This window comes from Delphinapterus leucas, chromosome 16 (assembly GCF_059928025.1).
Source record: "Delphinapterus leucas isolate spDelLeu-1000000601 "Yukka" chromosome 16, BTC_Dleu_Yukka2, whole genome shotgun sequence".
NCBI classification, from domain to species: Eukaryota; Metazoa; Chordata; class Mammalia; order Artiodactyla; family Monodontidae; genus Delphinapterus; species Delphinapterus leucas.
The window spans coordinates 62,722,077-62,742,597 of record NC_143144.1 but is presented as its reverse complement, the minus strand read 5'-3'; the positions used below and the strand labels follow the sequence as shown (position 1 = coordinate 62,742,597).

The 20,521-nt window shown below is 54.1% G+C and overlaps 2 protein-coding genes across 6 annotated transcripts in view; both read left to right on the top strand.

The window, feature by feature from the left end:
• The window catches only part of ITPRIP (inositol 1,4,5-trisphosphate receptor interacting protein), a 46,128-nt gene that overhangs the window by 11,333 nt on the left and 14,274 nt on the right, over positions 1–20,521 (top strand). For 2 of the 5 annotated variants that reach the window (XM_022568823.3, XM_022568825.3), the window contains exon 2: positions 9,266–13,073. In XM_022568823.3, coding sequence (XP_022424531.1) covers positions 9,279–10,949 — 1,671 coding nt within the window. In that variant the 5' untranslated portion in view covers positions 9,266–9,278 and the 3' untranslated portion in view covers positions 10,950–13,073. Of the gene's footprint in view, positions 1–77; positions 4,948–9,265; positions 14,132–20,521 lie in introns of those variants that run through there. The other 3 variants (XM_089898148.1, XM_022568824.2, XM_022568822.3) reach the window with 3 other exon arrangements.
• On the top strand, positions 14,130–20,520 carry LOC149747313 (late cornified envelope protein 6A-like). Its single transcript, XM_089898152.1, is given in 2 exon segments — positions 14,130–16,285; positions 16,288–20,520. Coding segments are annotated over 2 exon segments (249 nt in total). The 5' UTR covers positions 14,130–16,236; the 3' UTR covers positions 16,488–20,520.

Genomic DNA, 20,521 nt, shown 5'->3' with positions numbered 1-20,521 from the left:
AGGGCTGCCATTCGACCCACTGCAGTGACTGCCAGAGGAGCCCTGGGGAATATGGATGAAAGGGGGGGAGGTGTGGGCCCTGACTCAGGGCTGCCAGGGGAGCCTTTCCTTATCTCTGTGACCTGCAGGCCTCCTTGTCATCCCTTAGCCTCTGAGACCCCAGGCCGCAGTCTGTCTGTCTGTCCTAAGATGCTGTGATTTTCCATGACTCCCTGTGGGTCAGGGCCTCTGCTGTGGGGAAGTCAGGCAGCATGGCTTGGAGGAAGGATGCCCTGTCCTTCCTGGGAGATTGATGGCTTCCCTGCCTTTTCCATCCCTTGCCCACCAAGGGACATGCATGGGCTATGATAGAGGAGCGGAAACAGGAAGGATGTGGGCTCTCCCACCCACGTGGCTGGAGTCCAGCCCACTGTCCTTCCTGCACCTGGGCTGGCTGGCTGCATGACCCCAGTCCAGAGGATGGGTTTGGCATCCTGGTGACTTTTTTGGAAACGCCTCCCTCTTCCGAGAGTGGGCCTCAAGGAAACCTCACACTTTGGCGGGTATGACTGGGCATCCTCTGTGAGTCTGGCCAGTGTGGCCATGTGCGGCGACAGCAGAGCTCATGTCAGTGGAAAGGCCACTCTCCTCGCAGTGTGCACTTTCCCACGGGCCCATCAGTAGGTCCACCTCTCTGGCATGGGGGCGGGGTCTGTGCTCTCCCCCTCATTCTGCCCTGCTCCCCAACCTCCATCAGGGCCCAGTCTTGACCCTTGGGGTTTCCCCAGGTTAGGGAGGGCTGGTGGGGGTCCAGCTCTCAGTGCTAGGGACCACAGGCCTTGGTGCACACCCATTAGGCCACATGGTCTCTCTCTTTCCTTCCAGTCCCTAGAGAGGCTGTGGGGAAGGCACGTATAAGCCCCTAGCACAGGCTGGTTAGGATTATTCTGAGGGTGGCTGCCAGGGCCGACTGGGAGACACTGGGATAGAGTCAGCCCTGGACTTGGGGTGAAAAGTCAAGCCGGGGGGTATTTTGGGGAGTCCTGGATGCAGAGGTGCTAGCAGGTGGTGGTATGAGGGGGAAGAGTGAGGCGAGCCCCGGGGTCACGGGCTGCCTTGAGGGATGCTTGGTGGGGAGTGGGGGGCAGCAGTGGGCAGGGAGAGGAGGTGGGTGAGGGGCAGCAGGCTCTGGGTGGCCCACTGACATATTTTATTTGGCTCACATGAGTTTTAAAGAATTTTTGAAAGAGTAGAAGACATTGTAAACTTGGGATTTTTGATAAAATCCAGATTTCTGGCTTCTCTTGGGGGAAACAAAAAAGATTATGCCATTTTGGGTGCATAGAACCGCAGTACGGTAGCTCCCCCTAGAGAGGGGCTGTTCGGCCCAGTTGTCTGGCGTCGGCCGCCAAGCACATCTGCGGTGGGGAAGTGTCCCCTCTCCACGCCCCTACTCCAGGCATGTCTCCCACCGCCACTCCTGCCCCCAGGAAGGGGAAAGGAGATAAGGGAAGGAGCCCAGTGGCCCTGAGGGTGGCAGGTCCCAGGAAGGTGACACAGGCTGGAGGCCATGACAGAGGTCCTGCCCAGTGGGAGGGGTGGAAGGTGATGGAGGAGGTCACTGCAAAGGCACTGAGAAGAGGAGGCCCTGGGGCCCCAGAACCACACCCTTTCTACCCACTTGCTCAATTAATTTTTGTTGGTCCCCTTCCTTCCTCCTTCCTCACTTCCTCTCCTTGCCCGCCCCTCCCTCTCTGCCCACGCCTGAGGCCGGCCCGCTCCCACCCCCCTGAACTGCCTCCCCCGTCACTGTGTGGGACGCAGGTGAAGAGAGTGGCTCTCTGGCCTTGCCCCTGCTGGGCCTCTCTCCTCTCCAGCAGGGAAGCCCCATCCTGTAAGGGTGGCAGACAGTGGCTGCAGAGCTGCCCTTCTGGAACCCTCTGTGCCGAGCCTGTCTGTCCCCTGGCCCTGAGGCAACGAGGAAGGAGCGTGTGGAGACCCATCACTCGCACAGCCGGCCATCTCCTCCCAAGTATGGGATAAGCCAACTCCCACTGACACACTAGGCACCTGCAGGTGTCCAGCCTCATGCCTGGTGCTTGGAGGGGGCCCTTGCTGGCACCGTGGGTGGAAAGGCAGGGACCCATGGGTAAACCAACGCAGTAAAGAGCAGGAAGGCAGCCTGACCCGCAGGAGTTTGGAGAAGGGCAGGTCCCCTGGAGGAGGGGTCCCTGAGCTGGGCCTGAACGGCGGTTGTTGTTGAACAGCAGGAAAGCTGGTCAGACTCCAGCACGCGGCCTGGGCTCTGCCAGAGAGAAGTGTGGAATCGGGGATGAGACAGGCGGGACCAAGGAGGGGCGCCTCACCAGGGCTCAGACGAACTGCTCCTGGGGCCCACACTCCAAACCAAGACTCAGGGTCAAACTCTGTGCTCTGCATTCAACCTCTCTTTTCTTTTCCTTCTTTTTTTTTTTTTGTCTGCGTGGCATGTGGGATCTTAGTTCCCCAACCAGGGATGGAAACCACGCCCCCTGCGTTGGAAGCGCGGAGTCTTAACCCCTGGACCTCCAGGAAGTCCCCTCAGTCTCTCTTTTCTTACAGTCCTGTGTCTCCAAGGCCTGGGAGACTTGGGGGACAGTCAACCTGATGATTTTGGTGGTTGCCACTGACAGTGATGCCAGGAAGGTGGCAGGGCTCACTCAGTTTCCCATCAGCCCCTGGGGGATGGAGGTGGAACAGAGAGGGGAGCAGACTCCGTCTCAAACTGCAGTCCAGGGAATCTTAGAGGCCACCCAGTGCACCTCCCTGACCATCAGTCTCTTCCCAAGGTAGGGGTGTTGCAACTACCTAACCGGTGTTCTGAAAATTAAATGACAAAACACACGCAGAGTAATTAGCTTCCTATCAGCTGTTAATGAAAACATCACCTTTCACTAAACCTCTCCTGCCTGTGAGGGTCTACAGCGTGATGTCCAGCCTGCCTGGACCACTTTCACCTTCACCCATCTCTCAGTCAAGTGTGTCTCCTCGTTACGCCTCGGTAAAATGGGGCTTAGATTAGTACCACTCTAAACTCTGACTTGCTTAAATTTGGGGATTTATTTCCCCCAAACAACATGTATGTCATTAGCCAGGACTGTGAAACTCTAGCACAAGGCCAAGCACACGGGAGGCGTTCAGCCCAAACTTATCAACGGTTTGGGTTTCCCTTAGCCCCTTCTTTCTCAGGACACCCAGAACCTAAGCAATGGGAAAGGGACTCAAGTCACCCAACGGGGCCTGGGCTACAAGTGCCCTCCCCTGCCATCAGCGCACCTCCTTATTCCATTTCGTAAGGACGCATCACCTCTCCTTTTGGCTCTGAAGATGACGCCAGGGCCTGAGCTACTTTTGCTGTGGTAATTAGCAGAGCTAATTGCATCTGACAGTCTGGGCATGGGGCAAACCCTTGGCGAGCTCCAGGATCTGGGCTGCAGTTTCACTGGAGCCCCACCCCCCTCCTCCCTGGAGGCCTGCCTGGTGTGGGAAGGGGTGTTTCGCAAGCTGGAGTGGGCATTAGAACCACCTGGAGGTGCTGGCCCCGCCCCTGGAATTTCTGATCAGCAGGTCTGGGACGGCACCTGAAAATTTGCTCGTCTAACAAGTCCCCAGGTGATATTGGTGATGATGAACCGCGACCACATTTGGAGAACCACTGTCCCGGGGGGCTGCCGGGCTGCTGGGAAGGGCGCCCCCGCTGCTGAGGCCACGGTCAGCCAGCCCCGGGAGGGGGCTGGCGGGTGACAGGGCAGAGGGGGGTGTTGATGAACACGTTGTGGGGCTGGACACAGGCTCCTGCTGGTCTCAGTTTGTTGTAAGAATTGTCTGGAAGGAAGGGGCATGGATGTGGAGCCAAGCAGATGGGCACAGGGAAGGCCTACAGACAAGGAGGGGTCCCCAAAAGAACGGCAATGAAACTCTCTGCGATGTTGTAGCCTATTGCTCATTCTGTCCTGTGAGGGTACTTGGTGGCCGTCTGCCTCCCACGTGGATTGTGGTGTTTCTACTGCTGAGGATCATGGCACGCTCATCTTCGTGGGCCCTGTGGCACCCAGCATGTTTCTTGCACACTGTAGGTGCTCTGTAGACATAACACAGTGGAGAGAACTTGGGCTTTGGCGGAGGCAGTCAGAGCAGGCTTTCTCAGCCCAGCTCTGCCTTTTCTAGTTGTGGGGCTAGAAAATTACTTCTCCTGGGTTATGGTTAACCCACCTGTGAAACAGGAGTGACACCCACCACCTAGAAGGTTACAGGGCTCGCTGTGTGCAGTGCCCAGCACATCCTAGTGAGGGCTTGATAAACGTTAGTGTATCACTATTAGCCAACTTTTTTTATTTTTTTCCAGCCGCGCTGTGTGGCATGTGGGATTTTAGTTCCCTGACCAGGGATGGAACCTGTGCCCTCTGCACTGAGAGAACAGGGTCTTAACCACTGAACCGCCAGAGAAGTCCCACTGTTAGCCAGCTCTCAGTGGCATTTATTGGATTAAACTGTGGTGGGTGTGCTATAGGGGTCTGGGGGCCGTGGGAATGAGGGACCCATGGAAGGGAGGGGCCATCTTGGATTTCTCCCCCAGGGTCTCGGGCTTCCGGCCAAGCTCAGAGTTAAGGGCCTGAGTAACGCATTGGTCTGGGCCCACCACCTGCAGCCCTGTGACCCTGGCCCTTTGCCAGGCTAAGTTTAACCATGACTTGCATGGGCCACTACGCTCTGTGGGCCGGGGCAGGGGTGGAGAGGAACTCAGAAGGTTTCCTGCCTGCTTCCGGCCAAGCAGACCAACAAAAGCCCTCCAAGTGGCCCAGGTTTGTTTTCAAAGCCAAACCCAACTGGATGTCTCAGACTGCATGTATGGGGCAGCCTTGTAGAGGTGAGAGCTTTGGGCCAAGGCAGAAGTGGACATACTTGAACTTGGGGGAAAGGGTCCCTTTGGTGAGTAGTGTGTGTGTGTGTGTGTGTGCGTGTGTGTGCGCGTGTGTACGCGTGCATGCATCTATCCACGGTTTTGTGAGAGGCTCTCAACTACTGTCCTGTCCCTGTGGTCTCCAAAAGTCCAAACGTCCAGATTCTCTCCCCTCATTCTTCTGACCCCCGCAGCCCCTAGGGCAGTGTTCTTGTGACTTGGTTTGGGGAGGGGAAGTAGTGGAGGCTTCTAACCCAGCCCCACATCGTGGGCACTGAGCAGCCACTGCCCTGTTCACCATCACTGAGGTGCCGCAGGCAGAGCCAGCCTGCACAGTGGGTACCAGGAGCAAAATGACAGCTGGGATCCCATCCCATCCATGGGAGGGTGGAGGCGGTTCAAGCTGGGAGTGAGTCAGAGAGAACTCCACCTCCAGGAGGACCCAAGGCTCCGAAGGCTTCTCCCCATTTGCTTGGGGGCAGGGTGGAAGGAGTGTCGTGCCAAGGAACAGCGGTCCCAGGGGAACATTTTGTGCTTTCGGAGCACTTTTGAGCATGTGTTCCTCCAGGCCCATGGGAGTTGGGCAGGGCTGGTGTGCTTGACAGGTGAGAAAATAGGCCCATGGAGGCCAAGGGGGAAGAAGCTGGTATTGTAAGGTGCTGACCCTATGCCGGGCACTGTGCTCAGCACCTGAGATGGATGGTCTCGCTTAGCCTCCCCTTCCTATGAAGGAGGGCCTGCTGTTAGTGCCATCTCACAGGTACAGCAGTGGAGCCCCAGGGAAGCCAAGTGACTCACCCAAGACCCCTCAGCAAGGAGCGGTCGCGGTTCAAACCTGGACCTGTCTGCTTCTACAGCCTGGGCTCCTTCCTGTTTCCCTTGTGCTCCTGTTGAGTCTTGTTGGTAACCCTGCTGTTGCAGTGTTCCTGTGGCTGCCTGCTTCCTGCCCAAGTCCCTTGTAGGGGCATCTCTGTGGCCCACTGCATCGCAAACCCCTGCAGGCAAGTTCATCTGCTATTCCCATCCCATCACAGCTACCCTTTTATAAGAAAACTTGCTCAGGGGCAAGCATTTTGCTGAGTGCTTTCTATGCATTATCTCCTTTACAACAGCAGGTATAATTATTCCCATTTTACAGATGAGAGACTGAGGTTCTGAGAACTTGAATGATTTGTCCAAGGTCACATATCCAGTAGGTACACATGCTGGGTGCTAAGTCGGTCCGTCTCCTTCAGAGTCCATCCTCTTAGCCCCTCATGCACTGTGTCAATTGCTCCAGTTGGTTAGGAGTTTTGAACTTTGCCTGCCCCAGTACAGCCCATCATCTTCCAGCAGACATGAGGACATATACAGGTAGCCCTGTGGAAGCTGTTGGGTAGAGAGGAGGGGGACTTCCCAGTCACAGGACGTGGTGATGGCACCCCTCCCCAGCTGGTAGCATCCTACCCTAAGTTGGCGTGGAAACTGACCTCTGGAATCAGGTGCTGCCAAAGACTTTTGCTGTGACTTGTCAGGGCCCGCTGTGCCCAAATGTGGCTGCCTACAGTACAGAGGCCCGGAAGGGCCTCAAAACCCCCAAATTATCTTCTAACTGGCTGCTGCCTAGTATCCTACTATTAGTACTCCATACCTTTATCCTAAAACTCTGACCCACGTTTATCAGCCGGCCTTACAGTTTTATCTTGGACCACCCTGGCCAAACTGTCCACTGCTATTTGTCTAACGTAGAATCTGGGGCTGACCTGTTTCTTCAATTATCCAGCAAGCCGCTTCTTGTCTTGGGGAAGAGAAGCTGGCTGGCTGCCCCCGTTCTTTTTCCTCACCCCACCTCCCTTCCACTCTGAGACTTCCTCCACTTTCTCCTGTCGTCCATTTCCTCCTCTAGTAGAAATACGTAAGGGCTTCAGAGTTCACCTCAGAGGCCTGAACGTGTCTGCACACTGAACGCTGCTGCTGCTGGACCTCCCTCCTCCCTGCCAAGCCTTTTGGTTCCCACTGACAGGGTGGGATCACATCTGAGCAGGAGGCTTTGCTCAAGTGTGGCAACTCAGGCCATCTATTGGGTTGGCCAGAGAGTTCGTTCGGGTTTTTCCGTAACGTTGGAAAAACCTGAACAAACTTTCTGGCCAAACCGGTACATCCTGGCACTGCTGGGTAGAACCCACACAGGTGCTCTTACCTAATGACAGATACCTGCCTCTTGGCACCATTAGGGTAAGAACCAGAACAGGTGGCTTTCAGGGTGCAAATTCAAGGTCAGGGAATGGGGTGTATTGGCATATATTGGGGGGGTGGGCTCTTGGTTCTCCAACAATGACCTCCTTTGGCCATTTGCTCTCCTAGCTGAGGTCCCTGGCAGGAAGCAAGTGGGGCAAATGTGGAAAAGGCCAACTGTTACTTCCCAAGATTCCAGCCAGGGAGAAGAGGGTATAATATAAGACTTACCATGTGAGTCTGCTTCTCAGACTTTAATGTGGATGATATTAAAATGCAGATTCTGGTTCAATAGGTCTGGGGTGGGGCAGAGATTCTGCACTTCTTTTTTTAAATAAATTTATTTTATTTATCTATTTTGGCTGCGTTGGGTCTTTGTTGCTGCGCGTTGGCTTTCTCTAGTTGTGGTGTGCAGGGGCTACTCTTTGTTGCGGTGCGCGGGCTTCTCATTGTGGTGGCTTCTCTTGTTGCGGAGCATGGGCTCTAGGCACACGGGCTTCAGTAGTTGTGGCATGCGGGATCAGTAGTTGTGGCACACAGACCGTAGAGCACAGGCTCAGTAGTTGTGGCACATGGGCTTAGTTGCTCTGCGGCATGTGGGATCTTCCCGGACTAGGGCTTGAACCCATGTCCCCCGCACTGGCAGGCGGATTCTTAACCACTGTGCCACCAGGGAAGCCCCGAGATTCTGCACTTCTAACCAACTCCCAGAAGATGCTGCAGCTGCAGTCTGAATAGCAAATACTGTGTTGTAAGAGGTTAGTCCTTCCCCAGAAGTCACCTGAGAGCTAAAAATCCATTTATCCTGGAGGAATGGTGTGTCTCCTTTCACAATTAAGAAGTCAGATTTAAAGTTCAGAAGACTCGCGAGAGGAAAGCCAGTGATTCAGTCACTCTGGTTGTCTCCTAGACTGTTCTGGGAAAAGACCCAGGAGTAGCCAGGAGATCAATGTCTGAATTTGGGGTGGAGCCTTCCAGATCAGAAGGAGAGGTTTACAGTGGGGAAAGATAAGGGCTCAAGACTGCTTCACTTACTGTTCAATGAACGTATGCTGTGCACCATTCACTGTGCTGTGTAGGCAGTTTGCATGGATCAACACATCCATCAACACGATGACCCTCTGGGTGCTCTGGCTTTCCTTTTGTACAGTAAGGAAACTGGGGCTCAGAGGGGTGAGTTAACATGCCCAAGGTCACACAGCTACCCAGTGAGCGACAGGGCTGGCTTTGGAACCCAACCCTCCTGTTCTTAACCACTAGGCTATACTGTACTGAGGAAACAAGCATTCACTGGAAGGCATTCACTGGGTGGGGGGGATGTCTTATACAGGACTATTTTGGTTTCAAGTGTTGGAAAACAACTCAAGCTGACTTAAATAAAAAGGGAATGTATCGGGAGTTCTCTGGTGGCCTGGTGGGATTCCACTGCCACGGCTCAGGTTCAATCCCTGGTCGGGGAACCGAGATCCCACAAGCCATGTGGTGCCACCAAAAAAAAAAAAAAAAAAGAATGTATTGATTTATATGACTACGAAGCCCAGAGGTAATGGCTTCAGGCACAGCTGGGTCCAGGGCATATGCTTTCCTCCATGTTGGCATCTTTCTCATCCCCTCTTTGAGGCAGCCAGAGAGCCACCAGCAGGTGTACTCCTGTCCCCTCAGCAACCCTAGGCAACCCTTTCTCCCCACCGGTCCCAACAAATCCTACCGCTGTCTCCCAGTGGCCAGCATAGGGTCATAAGCTCACCCTGAAACAACCACTGTGGCTGGTGAGGAGGATCATGAAGTAGCCGTGGGCCTGGGTTACCTGCTCAGCCCTCCCCACCCAGACCATAAGGGCTGGGAGTAGAAAAGGTTTGGTTCCCAGGGAAAGTGGGGAGCTGCTGCCAGAAAGAGGGCTGTCTGGGCGGACCGAAACAGGTCCACCACTGCGGTTGCGTAGCCAGGATGGCTGCTGTGCGACTTCGGGGTTCTTGTTCCCGAGGCTAGGCGGGGCGTGGGGACGGGGAAGAACCATAGGGCGTCCGTCCACCAGCTCGGCGGGGCGGAGGTCGGTGGGAGGGAACCATGAGGGAAGAAGCGGCACCGAGGGGAGCCCAGTGTGACCGTCGGCCTCTCTCTCCCTGTTCCCAGGAAAGCTGCAGCCATGGCGCTGGGGCTCTTCCGGGTGTGCCTTGTGGTGGTGACGGCCATCATCAACCACCCGCTGCTGTTCCCGCGAGAGAACGCCACGGTCCCCGAGAACGAGGAAGAGATCATCCGCCAGATGCGGGCGCACCAGGAGAAGCTGCAGCTGGAGCAGCTGCGCCTGGAGGAGGAGGTGGCGCGGCTGGCGGCCGAGAAGGAGGCCGAGAAGGAGGCGCTGGAGCGCTTAGCGGAGGAGGGCCAGCAGCAGAACGAGAGCCGCGCCGCCTGGGACCTGTGGAGCACCCTCTGCATGATCCTCTTCCTGGTGATCGAGGTGTGGAGGCAGGACCACCAGGACGCGCCCTCACCCGAGTGCCTGGGCGCCGACGAGGACGAGCTGCCCGGCCTGGAGGGCGCCCCCCTCCGGGGTCTCACCCTGCCCAACAAGGCCACGCTCGACCACTTTTACGAACGCTGCATACGGGGGGCCCCGGCCGATGCCCCCCGCACCCGGGAGTTTGTGGAAGGCTTCGTGGATGATTTGCTGGAAGCCCTGAGGAGCCTGTGCAGCCGGGACACGGACATGGAGGTGGAGGACTTCATCGGCGTGGACAGCATGTACGAGAACTGGCAGGTGAACAAGCCGCTGCTGTGCGACCTCTTTGTGCCCTTCATGCCGCCGGAGCCCTACCGCTTCCACCCAGAGCTCTGGTGCTCCAGCCGCTCGGTGCCCTTGGATCGCCAGGGCTACGGCCAGATCAAGGTGGTCCGGGCCGACGACGACACGCTGGGCTGTATCTGCGGCAAGACCAAACTCGGGGAAGACATGCTGTGTCTCCTCCACGGCAAGAACAACGTGGTGCGGCCAGGTAGTGAGGCCAAAGACCCGCTGTGCGTCGGAGACTCCCCATACCTGGACACGATGCGAGTCCTGAAGTGGTTCCAGACGGCCCTCACCAGAGCCTGGCACCGCATCAACCACAAGTACGAGTTCGACCTGGCCTTTGGCCAGCTGGACACCCCGGGGTCCCTCAAGATCAGGTTCCGCTCGGGGAAGTTCATGCCCTTCAACCTGATTCCTGTGATCCAGTATGATGACTCCGACCTGTACTTGGTCTCCCATCTTACCAGGGAGCCCTGTGGGGGGACCCCGCCATCCAGCACAGATTGGCTCCTGTCCTTCGCTGTCTATGAGCGCCACTTCCTTAGGATGACCTCGAAGGCGCTGCCCGAGGGCGCCTGCCACCTCAGCTGCTTGCAGATTGCCTCCTTCCTGCTCTCCAAACAGAGCCGCCTGACCGGCCCCAGCAGGCTCAGCAACTACCACCTGAAGACCGCCCTGCTACACCTCCTGCTTGCCCGGCGGCCAGCCGCCTGGAAGGCTGAGCAGCTCGATGCTCGTCTGCACGAGCTGCTCTGCTTCCTGGAGAAGAGCCTGCTGGAGAAGAAGCTCCATCACTTTTTCATCGGCAATTGCAAGGTGCCCGAGGCCATGGGGCTCCCTGAGGCCATACGCAGGGCTGAGCCTCTCAACCTCTTCCGGCCCTTCGTCCTGCAGCGAAGTCTCTACCGGAAGACAGTGGACTCCTTCTATGAGATGCTCAAGAATGCCCCAGCGCTCATTAGCGAGTATTCCCTCCATATTCCCTCAGACCATGGCAGCCTGCCCTCAAAAGCTGTCATCTTGTAGAGCATCCACGACCCAGAGGTCCAGGACACAAGGCATCCTACATGTCCACACCCCTGGGGGCATGTGCAGGCCCTGTCCTGGGAAAACGACAGGCTTTGTAGGGCGCCGTGGCTCAGCCTGCCGGGGGAGCCAGACCCTATAGCACAGAGGAAACAGAATTCCAAGCCAAAGCTGGTTTGCTTTCATGCCGTTGGGGCTTGCTGGTGAAGCTGTTGTCTGGGTTTGGGGACTGATCCTTCGCAGCTTACTTTTGGATCACCACCAATGGCCAAGATGATGACAGAACTCTATGGACGCTGAGTTACACACAATGCAAACATCGATTTGGGTGTGATTCTTTTCATATCCCAGGTCCAGTCGTTACTTGAATATCAACAAAAGATCTACAGGAATGCTAACAGGGACCCGTGTTAAGACCTTGCACCCTGATTTCCGGTAACCCTTGACCCCAGGCATCTGCAACCAAGCAGTGGGCACCAGTGTGGGAATTTGCAGTGTTCCATCCACAGCCTGCACAGTAGGGGTCCCCACTGTGGCTGCCATTTTTATACTATTTAGAGAAAAGCCCTAGAGATATTCAAGGCCCCAGGTGGCTAATGTCTCTGTTACACAGAAGTGGGTACTTGGTGGCAGACAGAAGTTTAAGCTGGCCGTTGTTTCAGCTACACATCTCACTCAGGGTGCACCCCCTTTTCTCTGCCCCTTCTCCCAGGATGCTATGTCCTGAACCCTGTGGGTGCCACATACTACGCTGGGTACAGGCATGGTATGTGGGCCCCTCACCCTCGTTATTCTCTCCACAGCTGGTCTCTCTGGCCACCAGTATGTTGAGAGGTGGGGGGCACCGAAGATAGACGATGAGAGAGAAAGAGGAGCACAGGGTCACTGGGGCAAAGGGCAGAGCCTGTTACCTGGGGTCTGGTTTGCAGTCTGGCCTCTGATGCCCAGTTCAGAGAAGGTCATAGAGCTGAGAGGTGAGGGATGCTGTAGCCCTGAGTTTTCCTCAGGGTTCCAATCCTAGAGCAGGGCGTGCCTGGAAACAAGATTGCTGTGGAAACCCAGCTCCACATGCAGGCCCCAAAATCCCCTTGGCTGTTCATTCCAGTGGGGCTCCCTCACTGCACAGAGCCCTCCCTTCTGGATGGGCCTTCCTGGCCACACAGATGACCAATACCCTAAGAGCCTGACAGAGGCTTGGCTGACTGGGACACGTAAGGACAGACTACAAGCACAGCCCTCAGACCTCAGAGAGGCCACCTTGGCACTGCTGGGCTGCGATCCCTGGGCAGGCACCAGAGCCGGCGGTCAGAGCTGGCCTCGGTCTCCAGGCCTGGTTCAGAGGGACTGGGAAGCCACTCCCTCCTCCAATTATGGCTTCACTTGCCCTTTGGGAGCTCCCCTCTTGGCATTGCCTCAGTAACCTTTGCAGAGGGCCAAGGTGAAGCAAGAATGAGTTCTCCTTCCCCAGCACTCTCCTTCCATGGTTGAAACTGGCCGTGCCTCCCAGACACGTACCCAATTCCTCAGGGGTGTTGGGCTCACCATGAACTGAAGAAAGGATCCTGTCTCTTCCCCAGGAGTGCTCTCACCTAGCCTCAGAGTGTTCTAGAAGACAGACAGTTTGCCTGACAGGGTTAATTCACAGTAGGAGGCTCAGCTGTTATGGGGCATCGAAGCCCATAGGAAGCTGTAGGAAGCTTCCTTCCATGTGAGCTGGGGTTAGACTGGGCAGCACCTGGGTCTGCCCCTCCCCAGGCCCACATGGTCTCCAACAGTAACCCCAAAGCCCCATTTGCAGTTTGGGGGAATTTCCTTATTTATTGTCACCCATGCCTTGCCTTTCCCATCCTCATCTGGTGTGCTTTGAGGAGACCCCAGCAACCAAGGAGCAGCCTCCAGAAGCCAAGACCAAGCCTGAGTCTCCGTCGGCTTCCCCTTTGCTTCCAGAAGAAAATTCACTGAGAGCTTACCTTCCGGCCTCTTGTTTATACAGAGACAACAACTCAGCGGGGAAATGGGGATCTTTTATGCACCAAAGCTGCTTCTGAAGCAGAGGGCAGCGGGACTCTTGGCGTTTCATGCTGCCTTATTTATGTTAAAGGAAGAATTAAATTCTTGCAAGGAGTAGAAACTGGTCACAGTGTTTGTTTTTAACTTCAGGAAATCTGTGAGCTTCCCAGGGCAGAGCTGAGGAGGGGGTGGATTTCCTATTGACACACGGAAGCTTTCACTCCCTTTTTATTCTTACGCTTTCAGGAAATTTAAAAAATAGCAAAACAGAATATTTCTGGCCCATCTTTGAGGCAGCCTGCAGAGTTCCAGAAAGGGCCTTTGAAAGCAGGCTATATAGGGTGGATTCCAACACAAAACCTTATTTCACAGAGCTGATGTGTGCAAAGAATGTGGGCCCTGGGAGTAATGTGAAGCTTTTGGCTTGAAGAAAAGAGAATGTCTTTTAAACAGAAGAGTTCTAGACCTTTAGGTCACTTAGGCCTTTCCAGTGAGGACAACTTTCTCCGAGGGATCTCTTTCCTTCCCGAGGATGCTTGACAGGACCCAGCATCTGCTCACTTGCTGTACCAAATGCCCCAGGACTTTTGCTGCACCTCTTGACAAGCGAAGTGAGCAGGCCTGGCCTGAAGCCACAAGGTCGGTTAGGTTGAACGAGGGCCCCTCCTCCTCAAAAGCCCCAGTCCCTCTCTCTGCCTTGTCAAAGCACAGCCTGGCAGTCCAGTGGTTAGTACTCTGCACTACCACTGCAGGGGGGCACGGGTTCAATCCCTCGTTCAGGAACTAAGATCCTGCAGGCCATGATGCATGACCAAAAAAAAAAAAAAGCACAGCCTGGGTTGAGAACGTGGTTTGTAATCAAACCAGCCAGCACTGGTTTGTTTGTAATCACGGGTGTCCGTCAGAGTCCCATGGAGAGCTAGGGCAGGTGCCCAGCCCCCACCTTGAACCTGCCCGGCAGCCAGGTGAGGCTCTATCGCTAAAGCGCCCGCAAGTGACTGATAACACCCCTGGCTGAGGATGGCTCTTCACTTCCTTCCCAGATGGAAAGGGAAAGAAAAGCCAAGTGGACTGCTTTACCTACAAAACTGTTGGGAGAAAGGCCTGGTAGAAGCCGACGAGCCTGCTTGGGATCTGTGGCCCAAGCGGCATCTGCCACACCGCAGACATCCGTGAGTACACCCACACTTCCACTAGTGGTAGGAGAAGCAGAGAGGGGATGGGGGAGGCAAAGCTGGTGAGCACTCCCTTCTAGCAGGTCACGCATGGGTGTCACCGGGGCACAGGTTCCTGGGCCACACTGCAGACTTCAGTGGAATCTCTAGGAGTCAGGTACAGGAATCTGCTTTCTGCCGAGTTTCCCAGGTGATGCTGGAAGCCCAAGAACCCCTGATACTGGAGGATTAGGGAAGGCCTCACGGTAGGGCGCTGCCAGATACTGTTTCTAAAAGATGGGCAGGACTGACCAGGCAAAGCATTTCAGCCAGAACCATGGAGTGAGGGCAGGAAAGCACCGTAGACGTAGGCAACATTTAAGTAGCACGTACTGTGTACCAAGCACCCTTCCAGAGTGGGGTTGGTGGCAGCTGTAGCAGCAGGGAGTGACTGTCCTGGAAGTTCTAACTTAAGTCTCCCGGCAGACTGGGATTCAGAACATCCTCATGCCCTGTCTGGTCTCCGCCTCATGGGATAGAGCAGGAAAGTTGTTTGGTTTGACCACAAGCAGAGAGCCAAGAGCCATGCAGTAACGGAAGTGTGGGCCTTCGGCTCACCTCACCACGGCCCCCCACTTTGCCCTCCCCGGACTCGCCCCCTCCCTCTACCCTGGGGGGACATCTTTCAAAGTTAACATTTTTCCTTGCCATCCAAAGATAGCTTGTTTTTCTAACTTGTGTGTCTGTTCTTTTTAAAAACAAAACCAATACAGTCATGATAAAAAAATTCAACCACAGAAAAATTAAGTAACAGATAAAAGCTCCCACTCCTGAATTCTCAGCCCATTCCCCCGTTAATCAGTAGGAAGTATCTTGTTTATCCTTCCAAAATGTTTCTATATATGTACGTATCACGTGCGTGACTGCATCCCTTTAGTTCTTTTTTACATAAATTGCACCATACCATCTAACTTTTCTTGGACATCTTTTTGGAACATTTGGCTCTACCTTATTGTTTAAAATAGCTGCTTGCTATCTCCCTGTGTGATAGATGTACCTTAATTTACCCACCCTCCCCTGAGGGACACTTAAGGTGTCTCCACTTTTTTGGCTGTTTAAACAACACTGCAGTGAACATCTCTGTGTGTAAAACCTGCTTTGAAGTGATCCTCTCCTGGTAATCGCTATATTCTGTACTCACCAACTTGCTGTATATGGATTCACCACCAAGCATCTTAACATAAAAATAAGAGTAATCCCTTTATTCTGGGATTTATTCAATCATCATGACTCTGGAGTGAGGAAAAGCCATTTTTAACCAAGTACTGAACAACACAGCTTGTGTTCCACCCTGGGTCAGATGCTATGTGGGGAACAGAAATATAAGACAAGGGGAGGGCTCTGTCCCCAGTGAACGGGATCTATTAGGAAGACAAGACCAATGGCCACAAAATAAGCCAGAGAACAATGAAGACTGGTAAGTAATTGAAAGGGAAACGATGTGGCTCTGAGGCCTGCATGGCGACAGGGGTGTGTGAGCTGCCGGATCAGCTTTGGGATTGAGCTGTAAGTTTCTGCGTCATGCATACACCCTTCATACCGCCATTCATCCAATCATATATTCATGTATTTGCCCCTTCACAAAATACTTGGTGAGTGGCTATCACTTTCTATATGTCAGGCACTGTGCCAGCTCCTAGGAAAACAAAGTTCAAGTGAGACACTTTGTCCTTATACACAGGAAAATGTGAAGAGCCTCCCCAAAGAAAAATCAACACGATTGTCGTTCTGTCACCAAATGCCTGTGTTAAATTCATCTGAGCCCAGGGCTGGCTTATTTCCTCCTGCACAATGTAGAACCCTGCTTTAGAGGTGAGAGTGGCATTTTCTATCCCTTTGGTGTTCCTCTACAGCCCCAGAAAGAAAACAAAATAAAACTGTCAACAACAAACTCTCTCCCAGCAAAATGGAACCACATAAACCTCAGAGGTGTTCAAAGGTATTGCTTCTTTTTTTGAGGGGAAAAGTTTAGGTCATAAAAGTGCAAGATGAGAGGCCTCCAGACTCCTCCGGGATAAGTGGTCCACACGTCTTCCTCTAGGCTTCCACGGGCTAGCCAGGAGATGTCCCAGCAGAAGCGGCAATCTCAGGAGACTCCAAGTGCTCTCAGATGCCCGCTCCCCAAGGCCCAACTCCTTCCCTGGTTTCCTGCTCTGCTCCTTGCCCTCCCTGCGCAGGAGGCTGTGGTTCTGGTTCCCAAAGGCCCCGGGATCAGAGCCAGGCTGGCTCTCGGAGGGCCCACCAGAGGGCTCGCCAGAAGCCCCACTGCCTCAGGGGTGGCACAACCTACCACATCAAAGAGGAGGAGTGTTAAGGTGACCGGCCCAGAGGAGGGGGCGCGAGGACAGCTGCTCCTGCCCCAGCCCGTTCCCTGGGAAGCTCAGGCCCCTCCCTCTCATTTGGGCTGGGAAACACCTCCTGTCGCCCCTCTACTTAGAAGGCGGGAACTCTGCCGAGCTGCACTTCCGTGACTGTCTTCCGCCCACCCCTTCAGCTCAGCACCAGCACAGCGGCTCTGGAGCTGCGGCTGCTGGCTGCTGTGAACTCTTGAGGTTTCTGCTCAGACGCGCCGAGACCTAGGCAGGTGGAGGCTGCCCCTCCTTCTTTCCTCCTAAGAGAGCTGAGACTGACATCTGAGTTCTCAGCATCCTCACATCCGTTGACCTGTGTCACCCCCTGATCCTAGCACTGAAGGCTTCAATGTAATAAACATATGTTGAAAACCTTAAAAAAAAAAGTGTGAGATGAGATTTTCAGGACGGGGGCGGGGTCGGGAGTTGGGAAGAATTCAGTCCTTTCTATTTCTTTAAAACCCACCGATCAGTAAGGTTTCTCTTAGGGTAACTTTGTTTAAAATAGAAATAGAAAGCAAAGACCCACTTCCTGCCACTTCTCGCAAGGCACCCTTGGGCCTGTCTTCCCAACTGGCCAGAGATGACTCACACAGCCACCCCCGGCCTCATTGCTCACCTATTCCTGCAGAGAACTGAGCTGTGTTAGACCAAAGTCTCCTGGGACAGTGGTTGGGCCTCCAAAGGCGGATATTGGCCTTGGGTCTCTCCCAAAAGGCATGGCTAGTGCTGAGTCAGCCCCCCAGGAGTTGAACTTCAGGTCAGCCCCGAGATCTCCCAGCCAGAGATGAGGAATCAGCCCATACATACTCCGCGATTGCTGATACCCCAGGAATCAGGGCCAACGGATGCAGCAGCAGGAACCTTAAGTGGAGCCAGATTCAGGGCCAGGGAGGTTGGTGGCGTTCGGCCCTCTTGATAGCCACAGCTTCCACCAGAACGATTCCTAAGAAGCTCCCTCCACACATCTGTTTCCTCCTTGCAGCATTTTGTAATCAGCCAGGAATAGAAGCTACTGAAGCGCCACCCATCCAGGACAAGACAAGACCTCAAGCAGCAAGATTGCTCAGCCTGAGTGTCCAATGACCCAGAGAGAGACAAGGAAGGGAGGTCCCCCTGCCCCATCTCCATGTGCCCACTCAAACTGGAAGCCCAGTGTGAAATTCTGCCCATGAGGGACCCAGACCTCTCCCATGACAAAACCGTGCAAAGGCCAATGAGACTGAGATTCCAGACAGTGCAGATGGCACAGGGGCTAAGAACTTGGACTCTGTTCAAATCCCAGCTGTGCCACCGTCCTGCTTAGCAAGTCACATAATTTCTGTGAGTCATGGCTTTGCCTCGTTTCTTCTCCTGTAAAATGGGAATAATGCTGCCCACCTCATACAGCCATTGAGAAGACTGAGTGTAAAGGGCACCTGTGAAGCACTTAGCTTAGGGCTTGATGAATAATAAACAACAAAAACAGCAGTTGTTGGGACTTCCTTGGTGGCGCAGTGGTTAAGAATCTGCCTGCCAGTGCAGCGGACATGGGTTCGAGCCCTGGTCCGGGAAGATCCCACATGCCGCGGAGCAACTAAGCCCGTGCACCACAACTACTGAGCCTGCGTCCTAGAGCCTGTGAGCCACAACTACTGAGTCTGCATGCCACAACTACTGAAGCCTGTGCGCCTAGAAGCCTGTGCTCCGCAACAAAAGAAGTCACAACGAGAAGCCCGCACACCACAAGGAAGAGTAGCCCCCACTCGCCTCAACTGGAGAAAGCCCGCGCAGCAATGAAGACCCAACACAGCCAATAATTAATTAATTAATTTTTAAAAAAAGGTAGCGATTATTACCCTTGCTCTTTTTTAAAAAATTTTCTCCCATGTTTTAACATTTATTTATTTATCTATTATTTTTATTTATTTTATTTTGGCTGCACCGGGTCTTCGTTGTGGCATGCGGACTTCTTAGTTGTGGCACATGGGACCTAGTTCCCCAATCAGGGATCGAACCTGGGCCCCCTACATTGGGAGTGTGGAGTCTTACCCACTGGACCACCAGGGAGGTCTCTACCCTTGCTCTTAGGAGGGCCCCTTACAGCCAAACTCCTACTTCGTGGTTCTCCCACTGATAGTGAGGCTGTCCCTCTAGTACCTCCTCTGCCACACTCAATCACACATTAGTCTGTCTTCCCTGGGGGCTCCTTTAGCACACAGTGTGGGACCTGCAGGACCTCCACACCTACCTTAGGGCCAGGCAAATGCTCAGGAAATGTCTGTGCACCTAACCAAAGGGGGTCTGCAGCACTGGCCCCAGTTTGAGGGAATAGGAAGGGGTATCTTTCCTTGGCCCCTCTGCCCCCTCTGCTTTCCTGGTCCTTTTGCAGAACAGCTAGTGCTTAGATCAGCAGTTACCATAGCAACAATAGAGCCAGAGAGAGGGTACCAGGCAGGGCATCCCTGCTTCTCGGGAGACCAGGTGCCTCTTCTGGACAGCAAATAGGGGAAACTACTGTGACGGCTGCCTCATAACAATGAGCTCCCTGGAAGGGGTCCAGGTTTCTATGTCATCCATATACCCCTTATTTCATCCAATCACGTATTTGCCCCTTCACAAAACACTGAGTGGCTGTCACTGCTATACGACAGGCACTGTGCCAGCTGCTAGGAAAACAAAGTTCAAGTGAGACACTGTTCCTGCCTCGAGAGAGCTCCCAGTCTAGAGAGGGAAGCAGAAGGGGAAGGCCGGGGAGGGCAGGAGGCAGAGGGGTATGTATGTGTGAGGTTGGAGCAGAGGAGTGCAGAGGTTAAGAGCAGGGCCTCTGGAGTCGACTGCTTGCATTCAAACCCCGGCTCTGCCTATTACTCGCCATGTGACATCTGGGCACTTTACTGCATCTCTAAGCCTTAGTTTACCCATCTGTAAAATGGGGGTAATTAGCACTTACCTCAAAGGCTGTGAGGTATCACTAGTATATGTAAAGTATTGCCTGACATATGGCAAGCACTCAGTAAACAGAAGGCTTTCTATTGTTCTGACTCTACCCCTGGTTCCCTCCTCCACACAGCCAAAGCCAGTTTTAGATTAGAGCTTCCTCCAGTGCTTCCTCAGCAGAGCCCCAGCTAACTCTTACCCCAGCTTCCAGGCTTAGCAGCCCCCACTGCCCCTGCACCTGGGAAGTCTGTGTGTACCCCACCCCCTGCTGCCAGCAGATTATCAGAACAGTGTCCCAGATAAAGTCCCCAAAGGGAGTCTTTCTGTTTAGCACATGAATGGCCAAGTACCGCTTATTTCAGGATGGAATTTTAAAAATACCTCTTGCTCTGATCATTTATAGGGTTCCTCAGTATTCATCCTGGTACTTTCCTCCTTTGGCAGAAATGCCCAGAAACACACACACACACACACACACACACACACCTTTGAGAGATTTTCTAAACCTCTGAGTATAATCCAAATATTCCACAGCTTTGGAAGTATACACCCAGATTTAGCAAAGGCCACCCCTGCTAACAGACATCCTTGCTCCCCAGGCCCCCAGTCTTGTGCTACCAGGAGAGGGGTGCCACGCTCAGACTCCCCTGCGTGGGCAGCACAGAGCCTGCCTCAGTTGCTTTTTCCTCCTTGGCTGACGGGCCCGTGAATGGCTCTCTCCTGCTTGCTCTCCGCCAGGGAGCTGACCGTTGCTGTTCAACCACACCCTCTGAGGAAGGCTGTCTGCTACTAAGTGGGCTGGGGACTCTTGCTGTCTGCGAGGGGATTCTTGCTTGTGGTGGATCTTTGGGAGGAAATGACAGGGCAACGTATCCTACAGTTCTTGTTGGGAGCATGTGTGTAATCGTCCTTTCCGTGAGCAGCACGGTTCCAGGTGGGTTTGTGTTCCATGCAGCATCCAAGCTGCCCGGTATCTGGGCAGGCCTGCAGGCATTTCAGATCCCTAACGCTTTAACCCTCGTGAGATGATAACATCCTCTGAGAGGGCAGAGAAGCTGAATTCTTTTTTTTTTTTTTT